The following is a 25,365-nucleotide window of genomic DNA, read 5'->3' as shown; positions in this document are numbered from 1 at the left end:
CTCCTCTAAGATCAGGAAGAAGACAAAGATGCCCTCTTTCACCACTTTTATTCAAAGTAGTACTGAAAGGTCTAGCCAGAGCAATTAGGCAAGAAAAAGAAAGAAAATAGATCTAGATTGGAGAAGTAAAATTATCTGTTTGCAGATGACATAGTCTCATATGTAGAAAACCCTAAAGATTTCACATCCAAAAACCTGCAAAAATAAATGAACAAATTCAACAAAGTAACAGGACACTTCCCCCTATTTTTAAAGAAATAACCATCTGTACATTTTTCTTCAAAATTTAACCAATTTCTAGGCATAGAGCTAGATCTAGGTTTATATTCCTTTATCTTCCACAAGGCCTAACTCATTGCTAGGTATATAGTGAGAACCCAATAAATATTTGCTGATTGAACAGCACTTTTTCTTTTTTTTTTTTTGAGATAGGGCCTCACTCTGTCACCAGCCTGGAGTGCAGTGGCACAATCACAGCTCACCGTTAACCCTAACTCCTGGGCTCAAGCTATCCTCCCACCTCAGCCTCCTAAGTAGCTAGGACTACAGGTTCACACCACCTAGCCTAACGTTTTTCTTTTGTGCAGAGACAGGGTCTCACTATATTGTCCAGGCTGGTTTCAAACTCCCGGCCTCAAACTGATCCTCCCTCCTCGGCCTCCCAAAGTACTGAGATTACAGGTGTCAGCCACCACGCCTAGATGGGTGGTTTTTAATGCTCCAATAATTCAACTATATTTCTCTTTTATTTTCTTTTTTTTTTTTTTTTTTTTTGAGACGGAGTCTCGCTCTGTCGCCCAGGCTGGAGTGCAGTGGCTGGATCTCAGCTCACTGCAAGCTCCACCTCCCGGGTTCACGCCATTCTCCGGCCTCAGCCTCCCGAGTAGCTGGGACTACAGGCGCCCGACACCTCGCCCGGCTAGTTTTTTGTATTTCTTAATAGAGATGGGGTTTCACCGTGTTAGCCAGGATGGTCTCGATCTCCTGACCTCGTGATCCGCCCATCTCGGCCTCCCAAAGTGCTGGGATTACAGGCTTGAGCCACCGCGCCCGGCCTCTTTTATTTTCTAAGATCTTCAAATAACATAATAAATCCAAATAGCTATCTACTTGTTTTTTTTTTTTTTTTTTTTTTTGAGACAAAGAGTCTTGCTCTGCCCCCCCAGGCTGGAGTGCAGTGGCGTGATCTCGGCTCACTGCAAGCTCCGCTGCCTGGGTTCACACCATTCTCCTGCCTCAGCCTCCTGAGTAGCTGGGACTACACATGCCCAGCTAATTTTTTTGTATTTTCAGTAGAGACGGGGTTTCACCATACTAGCCAGAATGGTCTCGATCTCCTGACCTTGTGATCTGCCCACCTCGGCCTCCCAAAGTGCTGGGATTACAGGCATGAGCCACGACACCCAGCCAGCTATCTACTTTTATTATCTGGCTATCAAAATGAAGCCAAACAGCCTCGATTTATGGTATATTTTCCCTTTAAAAATGTTATCATCAGGGCCGGGCGTGGTGGCTCAAGCCTGTAATCCCAGCACTTTGGGAGGCCGAGATGGGCGGATCACGAGGTCAGGAGATCGAGACCATCCTGGCTAACACGGTGAAACCCCGTCTCTACTAAGAAATACAAAAAATAGCCGGGCGAGGTGGCAGCGCCTGTAGTCCCAGCTACTCGGGAGGCTGAGGCCGGAGAATGGCGTGAACCCGGGAGGCGGAGCTTGCAGTGAGCTGAGATCCGGCCACTGCACTCCAGCCTGGGCGACAGCGCGAGACTCCGTCTCAAAAAAAAAAAAAAAAAAAAAAAATGTTATCATCAGCCAGGGCAACATGGTGAAACCCCTTCTCTACAAAAAAGTTAGCCAGAAGTGGCAGTACGCACCTATAGTCCCAGCTACTTGAAAGGCTGAGGCAGAAGAATCAGCTGAGTCCAGGAAGTTGAGGCTACAGTGTGCCATGCTCGAGCCACTGCACTCCAGTCTAGGCAACAGAGTGAGACCCCATCTCAAAAAAAAAAAAAAAAAAAAAAAAAAAAGACAAGTGCAGTGATTCACACTTGCAATCCCAGCACTTTCGGAGGCCATGAGGTCATGGGGGGTGGACTGCTTGAGCCCAGGAGTTCAAGGTGGGCAACATGGCAAAACCCTGTCTCTACTAAAAATTCAAAACAAAAAAAATTTAACCGATGCCTAATCCAATACACTAGTATGCTCCAATGTATATTTTTTTATTTGCCCCTTAATGAAATTGTATTTTGTTTTTCGAGACAGAGTCCCGCTGTTGGCCAGGCTGGGGTGCAGTGGCACAATCTCGGCTCACTGCAGCCTCCACCTCTTGGTTTCAAGCCATTCTCCTGCCTCAGCCTCCCAAGTAGCTGGGACTACAGGCGCGTGCTACCATGCCTGTCTAATTTTTTGTGTTTTTAGTAAAGATGGGGTTTCACCATGTTAGCCAGGATGGTCTCGATCTCCTGACCTGGTGATCCGCCCGCCTCGGCCTCCCAAAGTGCTGGGATTACAGCTGTGAGTCACCGCACCTGGGCTATTTTTATTTTTTTTAAGAGACAAGATCTTACTCTGTCACCCAGATTGAAGTACAGTGGCACAATCATAGCTCATTAGACCCTTGAAGTAGGATCAAGTAATCCCTCCACCTCAGACTCCCTAGCTACTGGCACTAAAGGTGTGCACCACCATGCCTGGCTAATTTATCTTTTTGTAGAAAGAGGGTCTTGCTATGTCACGCTGGTCTTGAACTCCTGGCCTCAAGTGATTGGCCTCCCACCTCGGCCTCCCAAAGTGCTGGCAGCCACAGTGCCCAGTTTAATAAGCCATCTTAAAACAAAATGAGGGTTGACTAAACTTTTAAATAGGCATTCCATTAATTCAGTGGAATCTTGTCTATGCTAAAAGATGTAAGAATACTTAACTATATCAAAGAGGTAAAATGCTTAGGTTATTGGAGTTGTAAAAGGAACTATTTTTTTTTGTTTTATTTTGTGAAAGAGCACGCTTTATTGGGAAGCAGACTGCTGCACACTGACCAACAAAGGCCACCCAATGGGCACTTACACATTGTACTCCAAAAGACACAGGGTGAAAAGAAACTATTTTTATTACCTGTTGAACAGCTAGTGTACTGTCCATTTCATCAAAGGATTCATCAGGCCAATTATAGAAATCCTACAAAAATAAATTCACAGTTAAAGCACATACAAAATACTATTATGATTAACATCAATTCTTAATAAAGATCCAAAGGTCACACTGGAGGGGAAGAAAAACCTTTTGCAATGTAATTACCAGTGAAATAAGGAAATAAATTTTATTCAATTTTTCTTTTTCAGGGACAGTGTCTCACTCTGTAGCCCATGCTGGTGTGCAGTGGCACAATCATAGCTCACTACAGCCTCAAACTCCTGGGTGTAAGCAATCATCCCACCTCAATCTCTCACCTTAGCCGCCCTATTCTTTTTTTTTTTTTTTTTGAGACGGAGTCTTGCTCTGTCGCCCAGGCTGGAGTGCAGTGGCGCGATCTCGGCTCACTGCAAGCTCCGCCCCCCCGGGTTCACGCCATTCTCCTGCCTCAGCCTCCCGAGTAGCTGGGACTACAGGCGCCCGCCACCTCGCCCGGCTAATTTTCTTGTATTTTTAGTAGAGACGGGGTTCCACCGTGTTAGCCAGGATGGTCTTGATCTCCTGACCTTGTGATCCGCCCGTCTCGGCCTCCCAAAGTGCTGGGATTACAGGCTTGAGCCACCGCGCCCGGCCTAGCCGCCCTATTCTTAGGATTATAGTCCTGACCCACTGTGCCTGGCTGTTTGGTTTTTAAATGAATATCAAGATTTTATTTAAATGAACTACAAATTATGTTTTTTCCAATCACAAATTCCTCAAATATAGCTCCCATAAACCTTTAATGTATTACTTAATTGGGGAGGTAAGTCTATCACTTTTTTGTTTATGATGGTTAAATATCTCTCAGAAAGTTACAATGAAAAAAGAAATCTCCAGACACCAAAAAGTAAATCAGATTTTTACCAAAAGAGAACAGCTAGCATTAGTAACTAATTTATTGCTCCGTAAGTATTATTATTATGATGATGAGATGGGAGTCTCGCTCTGTCACCAGGCTGGAGTGCAGTCGTGCAATCTCAGCTCACTGCAACCTCTGCCTCCCGGGTTCAAGCGATTCTCCTGCCTCAGCCTCCCAAGTAGCTGGGACTACAGGTGCGCACCACCACGTCCAGCTAATTTTTGTATTTTTTGTAGAGACAGGGTTTCACTATGTTGGCCAGGATGGTCTTGATCTCTTGACCTTGCGATCCGCCCACCTCGGCCTCCCAAAGTGCTGGGATTACAGGCCTGAGCCACCATGCCCGATGCATAAGTATTATTTTAAGAAATTATAAATTATTCTTCTCACTCCAAATAGAGTTTTAAATTTCTAAATCAAAATATGGGCACCATTAAAAAGTAATCATGAGGCCGGGCATGGTGGCTTACACCACTAATTCTAGCACTTTGGGAGGCTGAGGCGGAAGGATCACTTGAGGTCAGGAGTTCGAGACCAGCCTGGCCAACATGATGAAACCCCATCTCTACTAAAAATACAAAAAATAGCCGGGCATGGGGGTGTGCGCCTGTAATCCCAACTACTCAGGAGGCTGAGGCAGGAGAACTGCTTGAACCAGGGAGGCGGAAGTTGTGGTCAATCAAGATCACACCACTGCACTCCAGCCTGGGTGACAGAGTGAGACTCCATCTCAAAAAAAAAAAAAAGGTAATCACCCATGGGTACAAAAAAATAGAAAGGATGAATAAGCCCTAGTACTTGCTAGCACAACAGGGTGACTATAGTAAAAAACAATTTAATTGCACATTTAAAAAAAGCTAAAAGAACCTAATTTTTTGCAACATAAAGGACAAATGCTTATGGTGATGGATACTCCATTTACTCCCCCCCCCGCCCCCGATGTGATTTTTTTTTTTTTTTTGGAGACTGTCGCCCAGGCTGGAGTGCAGTGGCCAGATCTCAGCTCACTGCAAGCTCCGCCTCCCGGGTTTAGCCATTCTCCTGCCTCAGCCTCCCAAGTAGCTGGGACTACAGACGCCCGCCACCTTGCCCAGCTAGTTTTTTGTATTTTTTAGTAGAGACGGGGTTTCACTGTGTTAGCCAGGATGGTCTCGATCTCCTGATCTCGTGATCCGCCCGTCTTGGCCTCCCAAAGTGCTGGGATTACAGGCTTGAGCCACCGCGCCCGGCCTGATGTGATTATTATACATTGCATGCTTGTATCAAAATAGCTCATGTAACCTATAAATATACACACCCACAAAAATTTTAAAAAGAGAAGTAAACATCCAAATAAACCAGCCTTCTATTAAAGGGAATATTTTTATTTCTTCTTTTTTTTTTAAGAGACGAGGTCTCGCTTTGTTGGCCAGTTTAGTCTCAAACTCCTGATCACAATCAATCCTCTAGCTTCAGCCTCCCAAAGTGCTGGGATTAAAAGCATGAGCCACCATGCCCGGCCTAAGGGGGATATTTTTATAGAGCATCTTGCCCTGGTTCTGGAACTATCTGTAGATAATACAGTTAACAGACATTCTCCTAAGTGATTAAGAACCTTTCCATTTGACTGATTTTTCAGCAAACTTTACCTATGCAACCTCAGTAGGTAGCACAATGCCTGACACATAGCTGGAGCTCAAATGTCTCTGAGGTAAAACTTGGTGGGGAGGGGGTAAGAGTAAACCAATAATCTATAAACCTGTATATAAACCTGTAAAAGCAATAAAGAAAGATTAAGTCTCCAAAACCTTGAGCAAAAAAATCAAATTGGAAGAAAACACAGTGTATATAAAATGAATAAAAGTTTAGGCCAGGTGTGGTGGCTCACGCCTGTAATCTCAGCACTTTGGGAGGCTGAGGTGGGCAGATCATGAGGTCAGCAGATCAAGACCATCCTGGCTAACATGGTGAAACCTCGTCTCTACGAAAAAATACAAAAAATTGCCGGGCGCGGTGGCTCAAGCCTGTAATCCCAGCACTTTGGGAGGCCGAGACGGGCGGATCACAAGGTCAGGAGATCGAGACCATCCTGGCTAACATGGCGAAACCCCGTCTCTACTAAAAACACAAAAAATTAGCCGGGCGAGGTGGCGGCGCCTGTAGTCCCAGCTACTCGGGAGGCTGAGGCAGGAGAATGGCGGAAACCCGGGAGGCGGAGCTTGCAGTGAGCTGAGATCTGGCCACTGCACTCCAGCCTGGGCGACAGAGCGAGACTCCGTCTCAAAAAAAAAAAAAAAATACAAAAAATTAGCCAGGCGTGGTGGTGGGCCCGAACCCAGGAAGTGGAGCTTGCAGTGAGCCGAGAGTGCAGCACTGCACTCCAGCCTGGGAGACAGAGCAAGACTCCATCTCAAAGAAAAAGGTTTAAGTGCAAGGCATACTTATTGATATAATGCATATACAGTAAAAGTATACAGAAAAGGAATGATAGGGTAGAAGACAGAGAATGTCTTCCATAAGGATTCAACTATAATAGCAACATCCTTGTTCAGACGGTAGATAATGAGGATACCTTTCTAAGTGTCTTAAACATTTCATCTTTTTTTAAATAGCTGGCCTATCTGTATGAAAATGAACTAATTTTATTAAAGGAAGATACCAGGAAATAAAACAATCTTCTGGAAATGGTTCCAGGATTCCTTTCCTTAGACATTGTCTAAATACTAAAGAGCAGTTTTAAAATTTTTCCTATATGATCTACACTAAATTTCTTTTTTCTTTTTTTTTTTTTTGAGATGGAGTCTTGCTCTGTCCCCCTGGCTGGAGTGCAGTGGCGCGATCTCGGCTCACTGCAACCTCCGCCTCCCAGGATCAAGCCATTCTCCTGCCTCAGCCTCCTGAGTAGCTGGGACTACAGGCGCCCGCCACCACGCCCGGCTAGTTTTTTTTGTATTTTTAGTTTTCACCGTGTTAGCCAGGATGGTCTCGATCTCCTGACCTTGTGATCCGCAAGCCTCGGCCTCCCAAAGTGCTGGGATTACAGGCGTGAGCCACCGCACCCGGCCGATCTACACTAAATTTCTACCAATACTCTATTCTTTCCTTTTCAAAAAAAACTAAGAAAGTTTACAGAATATTGTTTTTAAAATATTAGAAAACACATGTAGTTATACAGTTGGCCCTCCATATCTGCAGGTTTCTTCTGCAGATTCAATCAACCAGGAATTGAAAATGTTTCAGGGGATTAAAAAAATCCACAAAATGTTATATTGTTGCTGACATGTACTATGTACCTAGTTAGGTCTAATATAGTTCAGTATGTACTAAACATGTACCGGCTATTTTTTTTTTTTGGTCATTATTCCCTAAATAATACAGTGTTAACAACTATTTACAGAACACTTGCATTGTATTAGGTATTATTAAATAATCTAGAGTTGATTTAAACTATGTAACAGAATGTGCATAGGTTATATGCAAACACTATGCCATTTTACATAGGAAACTTAAGCATCCTCAGATTTTGGTATGGGGTGGGGGTAGAGTTATCCTGGAGCCAATCCCCAGAGGACACCAAGGATGACTATATACAGAAAAGATGTTGCGAATGAAATGTTTTGCCTTATCATAACTGTGACATATTTTAGATACCTATGAGAGACACCAAAAATTCAGCTTAATAAAGATTCTCATCTAATCCAATCAACAAACATTTTTTGAAAACCAACTATGAAGCCTGGCGTGGTGGCTTGTGCCTCTAATCCCAGCACTTTGGGAGGCTGAGGAGGGCAGATCACTTGAGGTCAGGAGTTCGAGACCAACCTGGCTAACACGCTGAAACCCCGTCTCTACTAAAAATACAAAAAAAAATTAGCCGGACGTGGTGGAGGGCCCCTGTAGTCCCAGCTACTCGGGAGGCTGAGACAGGAGAATGGCGTGCACCCGGGAGGCGGAGCTTGCAGTGAGCCAGATTGTGCCACTGCACTCCAGCCTGGGGGACAGAGCGAGACTCTTGACTCAACAACAACAACAACAACAACAACAAAAATTAGCCGGGCGAGGTGGCGGGTGCCTGTAATCCCAGCTACTCAGGAGGCTGAGGCAGGAGAATCACTTGAACCTGGGAGGCGGGGGTTGCAACGAGCTGAGATCACGCCACTGCACTCCAGCCTGGGCGACAGAAGGAGACTCCTCTCAAACAAAGAAACAAACAAACAAACAAAAACCCGCCAGGTGCAATGGCTCACGCCCATAATCCCAACACTTTGGGAGGCCCAAGTGGGTGGATCACCTGAAGTCAGGAGTTCGAGACCAGCTTGGCTAACATAGTGAAACCCCGTTTTTGCAAAAAATTAGCCGGGCGTAGTGGCACACGCCTGTAATCCCAGCTACTTGGGATGCTGAGGCAGAAGAATCGCTTGAACTCGGGAGGCGGAGGTTGCAGTGCGCCAAGACTGCACCACTGCACTTCAGCTTGGGGGCAACAAGAGCAAAACTCTGTCTCAAAAAGAAAAGAAAAAAGAAAACCAACCATGTGCCTATATTCCAGTCTAACCAACTTTTTTTTTTTAATGTAGGAAAATACTCCACCTACTCTTCTATAGGGTTTGTTTCTTTGAGACCGGGTTTTTGGCTCTCGTTACCCAGGCTGGAGTGCAATGGTGCGATTCGGGCTCCCTGCAACCTCCGCCTCCCGGGTTCAAGCGATTCTCCTGCCTCAGCGTACTAAGTGGCTGGGATTACAGACGCCCACCACCACGCCCAGCTAATTTTTTGTATTTTTAGTAGAGACGGGATTTCATCATGTTGGCCAGGCTGGTCTTGAACTCCTGACCTCAGGTGATCCGCCTGCCTCGACCTCCCAAAGTGCTGGGATTATACGCGTGAGCCACCGCACCCAGCCCTCTATTATAGTTTTTAAATTGTTTTTCTTTTGACCCATTAGGGAAGGAGATATGGTTCTAAATATATCATTTTAGAACAGACCCATTTCACTAAAGGAAATTCATGTGATTAACAAGATAGGACAAACTATGGCGTAAGTAGTCTTTTTTATTTTTTATCCTTTTTCTGTTATATTTTATCTAACAACCCTGATCCATGACAAGGTGAAGAAGAAAAAAAAAGCTTTCTTCTGTGACTTACAGCAACATAGCAAGTCTATGTTACGATATTAGTTGAAATATTTTATTCTCTAACCTTTCAAAATTAAGAACTTACGAATAAATAAGATGACTCTCATAATATGAACACAAAAGTCTACTTCTGAACATAAAAATGTAATCAGAAACAATGTTTCCACAGAATAAGATGTAAAGGTATCTGAGAAAAGCATTTGGAAGTAAAGTGTGGAAACGGTAAAAAAAAAAAAAAAAAAAAAAAAAGCAAACATATGTAACGCATAAATTTCCAGTAGTATAAAAACAAAACTGTAGTAAGAGTAAATTGACAGCTTAATGTGACTCCAAAATAAGACTTTAAAATTTTCTCTAAAATTCAGCACTAGAAGCAGTTTGTTAAAGAGAAAAGGTCACCAGTGAATTAACACTCAGATGATGTATCCTTGGGCAAATCCAGTTAATTCTCTTGGGCTTCAGTGTCCTTATCCGTAACATGAATCTGGGAAGGTAATCAATACCTGTATGCCCCCTTCGAAAGGTGTTCTTCCCATAGTTCTGTATAACAAATTAGAATCTATTCTCAGACATACAATCATAGCTCCATGGTTGTTTTGTTTCAATTTTCATTTGCATCACTTTTTAACATTTTATAAACACATCTCTTTCGATTTCAGAGCATCTAGTCTATAGCAAGCCATTTCGGCTAGCAGAGTATTAATCAGCTCAAGTCTGGATGCCAATTTGATTTTTTTTTTTTTTTTAATGTGAGGCATCCCATCTTTTCCAAACCCTAAGAACCGAGGCCTAATCAAACACCAATTTACCACACATAATGCCCTACAAAAATGCTGACAAAATTATAATCAGTTCATTCTCTGACTACGCTTCACGCATATTAGCAAGGAATGACATCTAACAAGTCACAACTTGGTGATGAGAACTTGCTGGACCAGAGAACAGCTCCAGGGAAAGCGGCAGGGAGAGGTGGTTAAAGGGAAACAACGAGAATATTGGCACCCGGATCCGGCTAGACAAGCGGGATGGCAGGAGACGGGCAGGTACGTCCCAGGCCAGGTAGGAACTGGACGCCGGGTCGAGATAGGCTGTGTTTACACCCTCTCCAACCTCAGCGGCTCCAACCTTCAGGAAACCCCGGGGGTCTCCACCGGGCTGGTCGCGCCCCTCCAATGCTAGTCAGCTGGGGCTCCGGGGCAAAGCGAAAAGAAGCTGTTGCTGCCCACAGGCTCGCAGCCCAGGGCTTCGGCAGGCAGGTACCACCCGCAGCCCCCACCCGCCCCTCACGCCTACCCCTGGGTCGGAGCTCCGCAGGCCTCACGGCGGCCGCCACCGCCTCAACCAAATTGAGGGGCTGCAGCTCCGGAAGAGCAGGCCGGGCACCAGTGCCCCAGCCCGCCCGCCTGCCGCCTAGGCCCAACCTCCCCGCAGTAGCGGCCAGCTTCCGGGCGCGGCACTGCTCGGCACCTACTTGCCCGACAGGAAAGGTGCGGACGTGGTACCTGCGCCTTGGTGCCCGGCCTGTTCCGCCTCAGCACTGCCGTCCCCTCCGCCATGACCATAGTGCCAGCGTCTAGGCGGCTGGAGTCGGTACCCGGATGTAGGGACTGCAGCCTGCGCGGGAGGCGGGGCAGAGCCGCGCTCTGCGTCTGGGAGGAGGAGCCGCCGCTGACGGAACAGCCGCAGCCTGCGCGGAGCAGGACGGGAGAACTGGGAGCCGGGGGGTAGAAGAAGCAGGGTAGGCGGAGGGAGAGTGCAAACGGGGAACAGCCGGACGGCGTTGGGCGGCGACTGGCTGGTACTGAGGCACCGGAAGGCGGGAGCCACGAGCCTCTTTGCGAGGTCTGCGGAGCGGTTTTGAAAGGTCGTGATCGCGGCAACTGCTGCGGCAGTGTGCACGGCTGCGTTGCAAGTTGGTATGGGCTCTTGTTAGTTACACGGGAAGAACGGACTTCGTACAGTGGCGGCCATTTCAGTAAACCCACGTGCAAGCAAATACGTAGAGAACCCTAATTCTGTCCCAGAAGCCACCTAAGGGATCAGGGTAGAAAACAGGCCAGCAGTCTGGGGAAATTCCAAAGAACCTGCGTGAAATCGACCCAATCTGAAATCAGACTAGGGATTTGAGTGTCAGTGTTATTTCCGCCATCCGGCGACTTAAAAGCCAAGGACTTTTTCAATGACAAGTTTGTTTACGTCGATGAAAGACGCAGATGTCAATTATGTGACCTGAAGAGTGGGCATCTGGTTTTGTGAGTTAGGTAGACAGATTTAGCTCGTGTTTTTCAAGTCAGAGGCAGGAGGAGGAAATTAGTAGTCCTTGATATACTTTACGTCTTACAGGATTCCACATTTACTTTGTTGCACATTTCAAGTGTTCTCTCTTAAGAAACCACAGCATTTTCCCAAACTTTTTTTCCTGCTTAGAATCCTTGAATCTTTTATCTGGGGTGAGGGAGGCCTTGGGATATCAGATGGAAAGACAGTTCAAAAAGTAAAAAACGCATACAGTAGCATGATTTCCAAAAGAAGAAAACATCAAATGTCCTTAGATACAAGGTGTATTGAGAATGCTCAGGGAAGAAACGGAATTTGAGAGTAGAGGAGAGGTTAAGTTGAGTGGGTCTCTAGCTGAGTAATTGTCAGTGACTTAGAACTAGGCTTTGAAGGGTTTAACAACAGGAAGTTGGTTATCTGGAAGATGTATTGACTGGTAACTTTTCAAGAATAGGGACTTAATTTTGCCCTCCCAGCACCAGCGTCTACGTATGAAAAGATTTATTCGTTCAACAGATACTCATTAAGCCCCACTATATAGTAGGCGCTAAGGTGCAACTATGATAAGGTTCCGTCCTTCACTACAAATTGCTTTGACTCCAGCAACAGAGATAAGTACCCCTTATCTTAAATGCTTGGGACCAAAACACTTTCAGATTTCTGATTATTTTGGATTTTAGAATATTTGCATATACATAATGAGATTTCTTGGGGATGGAACCTAAGTTTAAACGTGAAATGCATTTGTTTCCTATACACTTTACACACATAGCCTGAAGTTACTTTTATACAATACTTTAAATAGGCCAGGAACGGTGGCTCACACCTGTAATCCCAGCACTTTGGGAGGCCAAAGGGGGCAGATCACTCGAGGTCAGGAGTTTGAGACCAGCCTGGTCAACATGGTAAAATCCCATCACTACTAAAAATACAAAAATTAGCCAGGCGTGGTGGCGGGCGCCTGTAAAACTTCAAATAATTTTGTGCATGAAACAAAGTTTTGACTGCGACCTGTTACAGAAGGTCAGGTATGGAATTTTCCACCTGTGGCATCATGTGGATGTTCAAAGTTTCAGATCTGAGAACATTTCAGATTCTGGACTTTTCAGATTATGGATGCTCAACTTGTATTAGATACAGTGAGAGCCTAGGACAAGTGACACCTAAATGTTACCTCCCTTAGAAAGATGGGTTGGATCTGTGAGATAGCAGAGTCTCAGGGAGGCCTCTTGGTCTATGGATGACTCACCTCACTTACTGCAAGGATGAAGTTTACATTTCCCAGATTGTGTGGTATTTCCCTGAGTTGTAAATAGTCACCTATACTTGAATGGGATCATCTTCACCTTCTCTTAATTCCAGATTTATTAAAATGTTTCAACCCATCTGAAACAAACAAAAAAACGTGAATGAGTAGATGTTAAATTCGGGAACAAAATGCACATTCATTGTTTTTGAAAAGTCCAATAAAGTTGCATTCTGATGTCAACCCTGGCCTTGTTCACAGGAAGGACCTTGTTCTTTAGGGATGGAATGTTTCTAGCTGATAACCTTCACATTTTCATTCTTCTTTCAGCCTGTAGATTATGTACCTCCAAACAAGACCAATTTTATAACTAGGGTTAATTTGTCCGGGGTAGGAAGAGAGAGAATAGAAAAACAAAAAGCATGATTAGCAATAACAGTTACATGAAATACTTGAATATTTCAAGTAAAGGAGGAGCCATCTGTTTAAAGCCTATATGCACCAATGGGAATAGCTCTGGACTGAGATTCAGAAAATCTAGATTTGTGGGGAAAAGAAAGAGATCAGACTGTTACTGTGTCTATATAGAAAGAAGTAGACATAAGAGACTCCATTTTCTGTATTTGAGATGCTGTTAATCTGTGACCCTACCCCCAACCTTGTCCTTGCAAGAGACATGTGCTATGGTGACTCAAGGTTTAAGGAGTTTTTGGGCTGTGCAGGGTGTGCTTTGTTAAACAAGTGCCTGCAGGCAGCTTGCTGGTTAAAAGTCATCACCATTCTCTTAATCTCAAGTACCCAGGGACGTGCATACTGCCAAAGGTCGCAGGGACCTCTGCCTAGGAAAGCTAGGTATTGTCCAAGGTTTCTCCCCATGTGATAGTCTGAAATATGGCCTCGTGAGAAGAGAAAGACCTAATCGTCCACCAGCCTGACACCCTTGAAGGGTCTGTGCTGAGGAGGACTAGTGCAAGAGGAAAGAAGGCCTCTTGGCGGTTGTTGGCAGTTGAGATAGAGAAAACATCTGTCTCCGGCCCGTCCCTGGGCAATGGAACATCTCAGTGTAAAACCTGATTGTATGTTCTGTTTACTGAGAAAGGAGAAAACTGCCTTAGGGTGAAGGGTGGGCCTTGCTAGGGCAATGCTGCTCTTTATGTACTAAAAAGGTTTATGGAGATGTTTGCATATGCATGTCAAGGCACAGCATTTTTCCTTAAACTTATTCACGTTACAGAGATCTGTATTCATATGTCTTACTGCTGACTTTCTCCCTGCAATGACCCTATTGTCTTGCCACTTCCTTTTCTTTAAGATGGTAAAGATGATTATCAATAAATACTAAGGGAACTCAGAGACCAGTGCCGGCGTGGGTCCTCTGTATGCTGAGCGCCGGTCCCCTGGGCCCACCTTTTCTTTCTCTATACTTTGTCTCTGTGTCTCATTTCTTTTCTCAAGTCTCTCGTTCCACCTAACGAGAAACGCCCTCCACAGGTGTGGAGGGGCAGGCCACCCCTTCATAGATTCTCTTGCCTGTTAACTGTAAGACATTGAACAAGCTATCAAATAAATGTTTCTTCATGTGTAATGAAGATTGTGCATAGCAGTTCTTTCCCTCTGCCCCATAAAGTATGAAAGCAAGCATAAAATTAAATATGGAACTCTTGAAGTTTTAGAAGAAAATATTTTATAAAGCGAAAGTATCATAAGCAATTTCTTTTTTTTTTTTTTTTTTTTTTTTGAGATGGAGTCTCGCTCTGTCGCCCAGGCTGGAGTGCAGTGGCCGGATCTCAGCTCACTGCAAGCTCCGCCTCCCGGGTTTACGCCATTCTCCTGCCTCAGCGTCCCAGTAGCTGGGATTACAGGCGCCCGCCACCTCGCCCGGCTAGTTTTTTGTATTTTTTAGTAGAGACGGGGTTTCACCGTGTTAGCCAGGATGGTCTCGATTTCCTGACCTTGTGATCCACCCGTCTCGGCCTCCCAAAGTGCTGGGATTACAGGCTTGAGCCACTGCGCCCGGCCAGCAATTTCAAATTATCCATGAGCTTCAAATCATTGACACATTAAAAAAAATTATCCAATATGAAATTCACTTTGGGGAATTTTTAAATCCAAGTAAAAGAGTTAATGCAGGTCCATCCTGGCTAACACGGTGAAACCCCGTCTCTACTAAAAAATACAAAAAACTAGCCGGGCGAGGTGGCGGGCGCCTGTAGTCCCAGCTACTCGGGAGGCTGAGGCAGGAGAATGGCGTGAACCCGGGAGGTGGAGCTTGCAGTGAGCTGAGATCGGCCACAGCACTCCAGCCAGGGTGACAGACCCAGACTCCGTCTCAAAAAAAAAAAAAAAAAAAAAAAAGAGTTAATGCAGGCCACGTGCAGTGGCTCAAGCCTGTAATCCCAGCACTTTGGGAGGCCGAGGTGGGCAGATCACATGGTCAGGGGTTCAAGTTCAGCCTGGCCAACATAGTGAAATCCCCGTCTCTACTAAAAAAAATACAAAAATTAGCTGGGCACAGTGGTGCGCACCTGTAGTCCCAGCTACTGGGGAGACTGAGGCAGGAGAATCGCTTGAACCTGGGAAGCAGAGATTGCAGTGAGCTGAGATTGAGCCACTGCACTCCAGTCTGGGTAACAGAGTGAGACTCCATCTCAAAAAAAAAAAAAAGAGTTGATGCATATTATATGCAAGGCACTGGGCTAAGTGCTGAAAAACACGAAGAGATATAAGACAAGCTTTCCTCAAAGAGCCTTGAAATTAATGGGGAAGCATCTTTTGTAGATTACTACAGTATAAGGCTGAACGCCTTAAGTATTGAAGCAGCCCCTTTCACATGCCCTTTGCAAACAGACTCTGATCTTGCTCAGTGTTCATCTCTCACCCTATGACCAGGGAAAGGTAAACTCATGTCTAGCTGAGGGATAAATTCCTGTTGGTCTAAGTGTGAAAGGGCCAGACTCTGTGGTTCACACCTATAATTCCAGCACTTTGGGAGGCTGAGATGAGAAGATTGCTTGAGCCCAGGAGTTCAAGACTGGCCTGGGCAACATAGTATGATCCACCCCCCCACACACACACACCCATCTCTACAAAAAAATACAAAAATTAGCTGGGCATGGTGGCACACACCTGTAGTCCCAGCTACTCAGGAGGCTGAGATGGGAGGATTGCTTCACCCTGGGAGTTCAAGGCTGCAGTGAGCCATGATTGCACCACTGCACTCCAGCCTGTGTGGCAGAGTGAGATCCTGTCTCAAAAAAATTATAAAGTAAAATAAAGCAAAGCAAAGAAATGTGAAACGTTGTGATGAAGCACTTTGGAGAAAGATTTACTTGCTCTTCAGAAGATACCAAAAGAGATGCTCTCTTTTTTCTGCCAATGGATATTGCCCAATATGGGCCCGCAGCAGCCATTTTGGCTTAAAGGAAGCCAGTCTAAAAGCAAAATTCGCACACTGTGAATGATGTATGTAGTTGGAATGTGTCTTAAAGTATGGATAGCATTTATGTGCAGAGCTACAGGAGATTTCATTACAAGCCAAGCAAAGTTGAAGCAGCAGGGAAGCATGGGAACGTATATTCACAGTTGAACAAGTCAGTGCCTATGTTTCATACATCTTCAACATATTATTTGAACATTATTCTCTCTCTGTTTTTGTTTTGTTTTGTTTTGTTTTCTTGAGACGGAGTCTCACTCTATCACCAGGCTGAAGTGCAGTGGCATGATCTCGGCTCACTGCAACCTCCGCCTCCCGGGTTCAAGCGATTCCCCTGCCTCAGCCTCCCGAGTAGCTGGGAATACAGGCATGCACCACTACGCCAGACTAATTTTTTGTATTTTAGTAGAGACGGGGTTTCACCACGTTGGCCAGGATGGTCTCGATTTCCTGACCTCGTGATCCGTCTGCCTTAGCCTCCCAAGTGTTGGGATTACAGGCATGAGCCACCACACCTGGCCTTTTTTTTTTTTTTTTTTTAAGAGACTGTCTCACTTTGTTGCCCAGGCTGGTCTCAAACGCCTGGCCTCAAAGGATCCTCCTGCCTTGGCCTCTCAAAATGCTGGTATTACAGGTGTGAGACACTGGGCTTTATCCTTTTTCTTCCCCCTTGAGACAGTGTCTTGTGCTCTTGCCCAGGCTGGAGTGTAGTGGCATGATCACCACTCACTACAGCCTCGACCTCCTAGGCTCAAGTGATCCTCACTTCAGCCTCCCAAAGTGCTGGGATTACAGGTGTGAGCCACTGTGCCTAGCCTGTCTTTATTTTCTTGATAACACTAATGTGTATCTAAAATCATGCTATTTATTTAGTTGTTACTGTGTGCTTCCCCCATCTTATTCATCCCTGTATATCCAGTGCTTAGAACAGTGCCTAGCACATATTCAGAAAATGAGTGACTTAAAAATACTATAATACCCTAGAACTTAAAGTATAATTACAAAAAATAAATAAATAAAAATAAAAATAAATAAAAATACTATAATAAACTAGCCTTTTGAACTGACATTCAAGCCAGGTAAGTAAATAACCATTGATGTTTTTCCAAGTCATGTCTTCAGGCTAAATGAGACTGAAAGGGCATTCTTTTGTTTTTTGTTTTTTTGTTTTTTTGGTTTTTTTTTGATACAGAGTCTCGCTCTGTTGCCCAGGCTGGAGTGCAGTGGCTCAATCTTGGCTCACTGTAAGCTGCGCCTTCCAGATTCACGCCATTCTCCTGCCTCAGCCTCCCAAGTAGCTGGGACTACAGGCACCTGCCACCACACCCAGCTAACTTTTTGTATTTTTAGTAGAGACGGTGTTTCACCATGTTAGCCAGGATGGTCTCGATCTCCTGACGTCGTGATCCACCCACCTCGGCCTCCCAAAGTGCTGGGATTACAGGCGCGAGCCACTGCACCCGGCCTCTGAAAGGGCATTTTGCAAGCGAAATTTTAAGTGTCTTAAAGAATTAGGCTTAATCTATAAGAGGATAGGGGAATTTTAACCATTTCTTACATCTTTTAACAGGAAAATCTACAGATGGAGCCAAAATCAAAATCTTTTTTTTTTTTTTTTTTTAAGAAAAACCCAAACTATAAAAATACCTAAAGAAACTGTGGAAGAAACTTCAAGTTTTGGAGAAGACTTTTCAGAGTTTAATATCATACCCAGAAGCCATAAAGAAAAACATTTAATAATTCAAATACACCAAACTGACTTTCTACAAGCACAAGGCATAAACAAAATCAAAACCCAAATGACAAACTAGAAGGAAGAAAAACCACAAAGAACTAATTTCTTTAATAAATAAAAGTCATAAAAGATCAAGCACTCAGTCAAAAAATAGGCAGAAGATATTAAGTGAATAGGAATAACCAGTTAACAAGGGTAAGCAAGGTGGCTCGTGTCTGTAATCTCAGCACTTTGAGAGGCTGAGGTGGGCAGATCGCTTGAGTTCAGAAGTTCAAGACCAGCCTGAGCAACATGGCAAAACCCTCTCTTTATAAAAATTACATGGGCGTGGTAGCATGCATCTGTAGTCCCGGCTGCTTGGTGGGCTGAGGTGAGAGGATCACCTGAGCCCAGGACGTCAAGTCTGTAGTGAGCCGTAATGGTGCCACTGCACTCTAGCCTGGGCAACAGACAAGACCGTGTCTCAAAAAAAAAAAGTCTTAAACACATACAATGCTCATCCTCATTCATCATGATAAAGAGTAAAATTATCAGATTGGCGAAATAAGAACTTTATAACATCCTGCATTATAGAAAGAAGAAAAAAAAACACATTGTTAGTAGGACTATTTTTTTGAGACGGAGTCCCACTGTATTGCCCAGGCTGGAGTGCAGTGGCGCAATCTCTGGTCACTGCAAGCTCCACCTCCTGGATTCACGCCATTCTCCTGCCTCAGCCTCCAAAGTAGCTGGGACCACAGGCACCTTCCACCACACCTGGTTTATTTTTTGTATTTTTTTTTTTTTTTTTAGTAGAGACGGGGTTTCACTGTGTTAGCCAGGTTGGTCTCGATTTCCTGACCTCGTGATCCGCCCACCTCGGCCTCCCAAAGTGCTGGGATTACAGGCGTGAGCCACCACGCCTGGCCGTTAGTAGGACTGTTAATTGATGGACTTGGCTGGGCGCGGTGGCTCATGCCTGTAATCCCAGCACTCTCAAGGTGGGTGGATCACCTGAGATCAGGAGTTTGAGACCAGCCTGGTCAACATGGTGAAATCTCATCTCTACTAAAAATACAAAATTAGCCAGGTGTGGTGGCGGGCACCTGTAATCCCAGCTACTCTGGAGGCCGAGATAAGAGAATCGCTTGAACCCAGGAGGTGGAGGTTGCAGTGAGCCAAGATCGTGCCACTGCACTCCAGCCTGGGCAATAAGAGTGAAACTCTAACAAAAATAAATAAATAAATAAAACTGATGGGACTTCAGTGAAGGACTGTATATGTCTGTACATGACTGTATATGTGCACATGTATGATTAAAATTCACAGACCCTTTGACATAGCAGTTCTGTACCTAGGAATTTGTCTTACAGATATGCTTGTTCAAATGTACAAATGTATTTAGTACAAATTCAAATGTATTTAGTTACACATACATTTATTCATTGCAGAAGTGTTTCTAATAGAAAAAGACTAGAATAACTTAAATATCTATCATGGCTGGGGGGCATCCTGAAATTATGGCTTATCCATATAATTGAACATTATACAGTTTTAAAATATCTTTATATATAGATTAATCCCAGAGACCAATTGTTAATGTAAAAAAGCAAGGTGTCAAATGGTATGTATGGAATGTTATTTTTTAAAAAAGAAAAAATGAATATATATTTCATATACATAAGATATGTACATCTATACATACATATTTACATATATGTATATATACATAAAACACCTGAAAGGAAGAATATAAAAAGTTATACTAGTTACTTCCAAGGATGGAACTGGGTGGCTGGGGGACAAGGATAGAGAGCATTCTTTTCAGGATACATAATTTTAAATTTTTACGTGAACATATTATTTATTTTTAAATAAATAAAAGTTTAACCAAAACAAATAGGCTTGACTCAGAACGTTAAGAGGCAAATCTAATGCCCTTGTTTTGCAGTTCATTCATAAGCTAAGAGAGGTTAGGTAATTTGTCAAATGTAACAGAACTAGTATGTAAGCAACCAGGACAAGAGCTAGGTTTGATTGGGCTCTCTGATAGAGGTTGCTTGAGAGTAAAGGAAAATAAGCTGGGTGCGGTGGCTCATGCCTATAATCCCAGCACTTTGGGAGGCCGAGGGAGGTGGATCACTTGAGGTCAGGGTTCAAGACCAGCCTGACCAACATGGTGACACCCCATCTCTACTAAAAACACAAAAAAATTAGCCGAGTGTGGTGGCACATGCCTGTAATCCCAGCTACTCAGGAGGCTGAAGCAGGAGAATCGCTTGAATCTGGGAGGCGGAGGTTGCAGTGAGTCGAGATTGTGCCATTGCACTCCAGCCTGGGCAACAAGAGCGAAACTCCTTCTAGAAAAGAAAAAAAAAAGAAAAGAAAAAAAGAAAAAATATATTTAAATACTCTTCACACAAATCAGTCAGAAGTTCAAAACTCCATTTTTGTGTGGGTGCAGTGAAAACAGTAATTAACTTGCTGGAGGAAGCATGACTTGGTATCACACTGAAGAACAAGCTGGCAGCTCATATAGGAACAAAGAACATACTTTCAGCCAGGTGAGTAGGTACAGGGAGGACTTGCCTTATCAGATGTCAAACTTAAATATAAAACTATTTACATTGAAAGCAATGTGATGGAATAGGGAGGTCAATGGAACAAATTATTAAACCCAGGAGTAGGCATGTATAGAAATTTTGTGTGTGATAAAGGCAACATCTCTGATTTCTGGGCATAGAGAGAAGGGAGGTGGGGGGTGGTGTGCAGGGAGAAGAATGGATAATCCAGTAAGTAAACTTGTGACAACAAGCTACTCATTGATTAAAAAAAATAAAGTAGTCTCTGGAGGCTGAGGCAGGAAGATTGCTTGAGCTCAGGAGAGCAAGACCAGCCTGGAGAGCACAGTGAGACCCCATCTCTAAAAAAATAAAGTCAGATACATACACCATTCACTAAAAAATAAATTATGCACCTGTGATTCCAGCACTTTGGAAGGCCAAGGTGGGAGGATCACTTGACCCCAGGAGTTTGAGACCAGTCTGGGCAATATAGTGAAACCTGGTCTCTACAAAAAATACAAAAATTGGCCGGGTGCAGTTGCTCACACCAGTAATCCCAGCACTTTGGGAGGCCAAGGAAGGTAGATCACCTGAGGTCAGGAGTTCAAGACCAGTCTGGCCAACATGGTGAAAACCCATCTCTACTAAAAATACAAAAATCAGCTGGGCGCAGTGGCAGGTGTCTATAATCCCAGCTACTCAGGAGGCTGAGGCAGTAGAATCACTTGAACTTGGGAGGCAGATGTTGCAGTGAGCCGAGATCACACCACTGCACTCCAGCACAGGCGACAGAGTGAGACTCTGTCTCAAAAAAAAAAAAAAAAAAAAAATTAGCCGGGCATGGTGACATGCATGTGTAGTCCCAGTTACTCGGGAGGCTGAGGTGGGAGGATCAATTGAACCTGGGAGGTCAAGGCTACAGTGATAGCACCACTGTGCTCCAGCTTGAGCACTAGAGGAAGACCTTGTCAAAAAAAAAAAAAAAAAATTCCCACCATTGACACAGGCCTGTACTTCCAGCTACTCTGGAGGCTGAAGTGGGAGGATTGCTTGAGCCCAGGAGTTGGAGGCTGCAGTGAGCTATAATCACACAACTGCACTTCAGCCGGATAGACAGACTAAGGCTCTGTCTCAAAAAAAAAAAGAAAAAAAATTATTTCTTTAGCAATTCTGCTAGGCAGGCATCACAGTAGGACTGCTTCTGTGGTTCAAAAATTATCTTATCCTTCTGATTTAGTGGGTTTGGATAAGGCCCTGAAATTTTAAGTTTACATGGCAATTGCAAGGATGAACCAAGCTTTGTGAACTATTACCTCATATATCAAAACTAATTTGTTTGGGTCTTAGGAAAATAGCATTGGAGAATAATGGGAAAGTCATAGCCTTTGAACAGATTCCTTACTCTACAATATATTAGCCCCATGGCCTTGGAACGATTTCTTCATCTCGAGTCAAGGTTTCTCATTGGTAATACAGAAAAATCTGTGCTCCCAAGGTTATGATGCGCAAAGCATATTATCTAGCTGTGCGTGAGCAGAGTATGAAATTGATAATCCACTTAGACAATATAAGAAATAGCTTTGCGCCTGTAGTCCCAGCTACTTGGGAGGCTGAGGCGGGAGAATGGCGTGAACCTGGGAGGCGGAGCTTGCAGTGAGCTGAGATCCGGCCACGGCACTCCAGCCTGGGCGACAGAGCAAGACTCCGTCTCAAAAAAAAAAAAAAAAAAAAAGAAATAGCTTTTAGGCATAATTGCAGTATCTAAGTTTGACAAAAAGTAAGCTTTAGTATACCAAAGGCAGTAACAGGTGCATAAACGTAAATATACATATAGTGGAAGTACCTACTACTTTACAGATGGGAAGATGATCAAAAGTTGAGATCATTATTCCATGCCATTTAAAACTTTAAATTTTAATTCCTCTCAAAATCAATACGGGACACAACTTTTAAAAGACATTATCAGACTAATTTATGGAGAATTAAACCTCGAAAATAAGTTTGATTACTAAGACAGCTGGTAGCTGTTAAGCTTAAGGGTTGGTAATCAATTCTAGTGTATGATTCTTTTTTTTTTTTAAAGACAGGGTCTCATTCTGTCACCCAGATTGCAGTGTGGTGGCACAATCTCGGCTCACCACAGCCTTAACCTCCCCACCTCAGCCCCTCGAGTAGCTTTTTGTATTTTTTGTACAGACGGGGTTTTGCCATATTGCCCAGGCTGTCTCGATCTCCTCAAGAGATCTGCCCACCTCGGCCTCCCAAAGTGCTGGAATTACGAGCACAAGCCACCGCACCCAACCATTCTAGTGTAGCATTATTGGGTTTGAATCTGAAGTCTTCTCCCTAGCCGCTACAGCTACATCAAGCTATTTATCCTCTGCTGTGACTCAAGTTTCGTTAAATTCAACACATAGCATACTAGGCACTTAAGTGCCATACATCATTTGGTACTACCCATTCCCCATACCACAGTGGGTATCACCAGAATTAATTGGAATAATGTGTATTAAATGCTTAGAATTAACAAAGTAGCAAAGGCTATAAAGGATCAAGTTTTAAAGAGTCTGGAGGTGGACTGTGTCTGAATCCTGGCTTTGCCACTTACCACTGAGCAACCTTGGTTATTAACCCCTTCTATGCCTTAGCTTTCTCATCTGCAAGATGAGAACAGTACCTATCTCATAAGGTTGTTGAAAGATTAAACCAATTAATACATGAAAAGCACCTTCAACAGTAGCCAGCACCTAGAAAATGCTCCTGTTAGCTATTCAATCACACAGTACTCACCCTGGAGAGAAGGCACTCGGCCAATGTTAGCTATCATATATATATACACACACATATATGTATAAATACCACATATATGTGTGTGTGTGTGTGTGTATGTATATATACTCTTTTTTCAAAACAGAGTCTCACCATGTCACCCAGGTTGGAGTGCAGTGGTACAATCTTTGCTCACCACAACCTCTGCCTCCCAGGTTCAAGCCATTCTCCCGCCTCAACTGTTCAAGTAGCTGCAATTACTTGTCTTGGGTTTTGTGGTTTTTTTTTTTTTTTTTTTTTTTTTTACCAAATTATGTAGTAGTGTTAAGTTTTTAAAAATGAAATGAGCCAGGCGCGGTGGCTTATGCCTGTAATCCCAGCACTTTGGAAGGCCGAGGCGGGTGGATCATGAGTCAAGAGATGGAGACCATCCTAACACGGTGAAACCTGTCTCTACTAAAAATACAAAAAATTAGCAGGGCGTGGTGGCAGGCGCCTGTAGCCCGGCGACTTGGGAAGCTGAGGCACGAGAATTGCTTGAACCTGGGAGGCGGAAATTGCAGTGAGATGATGCCACTGCACTCCAGCCTGGGCAACAGAGACTCCATCTCCTAAAATAAGACATAAAGGCCGGGCGCGGTGGCTCACGCTTGTAATCCCAGCACTTTGGGAGGCCGAGACGGGCGGATCACGAGGTCAGGAGATCGAGACTATCCTGGCTAACACGGTGAAACCCCATCTCTACTAAAAATATATTTTAAAAAAATGAGCCGGGTGTGGTGGCGGGCGCCTGTAGTCCCAGCTACACGGGAGGCTGAGGCAGGAGAATGGTGTGAACCCAGGAAGCGGAGCTTGCAGTGAGTGGAGATCGCACCACTGCACTCCAGCCTGGGTGACAAAGCAAGACTCCATCTCAAAAAAATATAAGACGACGACGACGACATAAAAAAACACTAGGAGGATGCCAGAGCACCTCCACTATTGCTAAGTGGCCTTAGATACTTGGTCACTGGATGCTGAGCAGCTTCAGGTGAAGATGGTGGTCACTGAGGCTCAGGTAATCATGGAGAGCTTCTCAGCACCATTCTTTTCAATGCTTACAAAACAAAGCTTAAAAGACGCAATGTAGCTGGGAAGTTAATTGGGGTGAAACTATGGATTACGGCTGAGCCACCGGAAAAATGTACCACAGCTGAGTGGGCTGACCCTGGTGAGCTCACTGCTTTGTCATTGCTGCTGGCCACCAAGGACAATCATCCCTCAAGGACTATGTGATGCCGTTTTCACGTTGTCTTACGGTAACTTGACAGGACGTCATATTCCTGGTATTAGATGCCAATATCAGGTTAGAAACTACACTGAAGTCTTCCCGTTTCCCACCTCAACTGCATTGAGGTCATACTGACTAGGTGAGCATGTGGCTGTTTTCCAGCCCTGACAAACTAGTGTCAAATAGAAAATCATAAATATAACCCACCACCATTAAAAAATAAGGCAGTGTCCTAACTTTAATGTACAGAAGTTGATTTTCCAAAATACTGACCAACTCTTAAACGTTCTAAAAAAAAAAAAAAAAAAAGCTGCCAGGTGTGGTGGCTCACTCAGGCCTGGGATCCCAGCAATCTGGGAGGCCAAGGCAGGCGTATTGCTTGAGCCCAGAAGGTTCGAGACTAGCCTGGACAACATGGCAAAACCCCATTTCTACAAAAGATACAAAAATTAATAGGGCATGGTCGTGCATGCCTGTAGTCCCAGTCACTCAAGGAGGCAGAGGCGGTTGGATCACCTGAGCCTGGGAGGAAGGTGGAGGCCACGGTGAGCCATGATAGTGCCACTGCACTCCAGCCTGGGTGACAAAGTGAGACTGTCTCCAAAAAAAAAGACAAGAAAAAAAAAGTAAAGTATAATTATTCCCTCAATTTACATGGCACTTGTGTACCTGGGAATTCAGTATGTTAAACTATGCAAAAAATACTTTGTATTTACATAAATTGGAGTTAGGAATGAAAACCTGTATACACAAATTATGGAACACCTTAAGACCTGTAACTCATTAGCTTGTTGTATTTGGAATCTAAATGTTGCAGTGGTGGCTCAGGCTTGTAATCCCAGCACTTTGGGGCCCGGCGCGGTGGCTCAAGCCTGTAATCCCAGCACTTTGGGAGGCCAAGACGGGGGGGATCACGAGGTCAGGAGATCGAGACCATCCTGGCTGACAC

General features: G+C 44.3%; 1 protein-coding gene across 5 annotated transcripts in view; it reads right to left on the bottom strand.

Moving 5' to 3' along the window:
• The window catches only part of MOB4 (MOB family member 4, phocein), a 38,749-nt gene extending 27,507 nt beyond the window's left edge, over positions 1-11,242 (bottom strand). Inside the window, exons 1-2 of one of the 5 annotated variants that reach the window (XM_025404229.1) lie at positions 11,129-11,242; positions 3,114-3,176 (exon numbers count right to left, since the gene is read on the bottom strand). In XM_025404229.1, the coding sequence (XP_025260014.1) occupies positions 3,114-3,140 (27 nt within the window). In that variant the 5' untranslated portion in view covers positions 3,141-3,176; positions 11,129-11,242. Of the gene's footprint in view, positions 1-3,113; positions 3,177-10,436; positions 10,975-11,128 lie in introns of those variants that run through there. The other 4 variants (XM_025404227.1, XM_025404231.1, XM_025404230.1 and 1 more) reach the window with 4 other exon arrangements.
• Between the last annotated feature and the right edge of the window lie 14,123 nt (positions 11,243-25,365).

Source organism: Theropithecus gelada, chromosome 12, assembly GCF_003255815.1.
Source record: "Theropithecus gelada isolate Dixy chromosome 12, Tgel_1.0, whole genome shotgun sequence".
Lineage (NCBI taxonomy): Eukaryota > Metazoa > Chordata > Mammalia > Primates > Cercopithecidae > Theropithecus > Theropithecus gelada.
The sequence above is the reverse complement of the archived record's forward strand: the minus strand, read 5'-3'. Positions and strand labels throughout refer to the sequence as shown.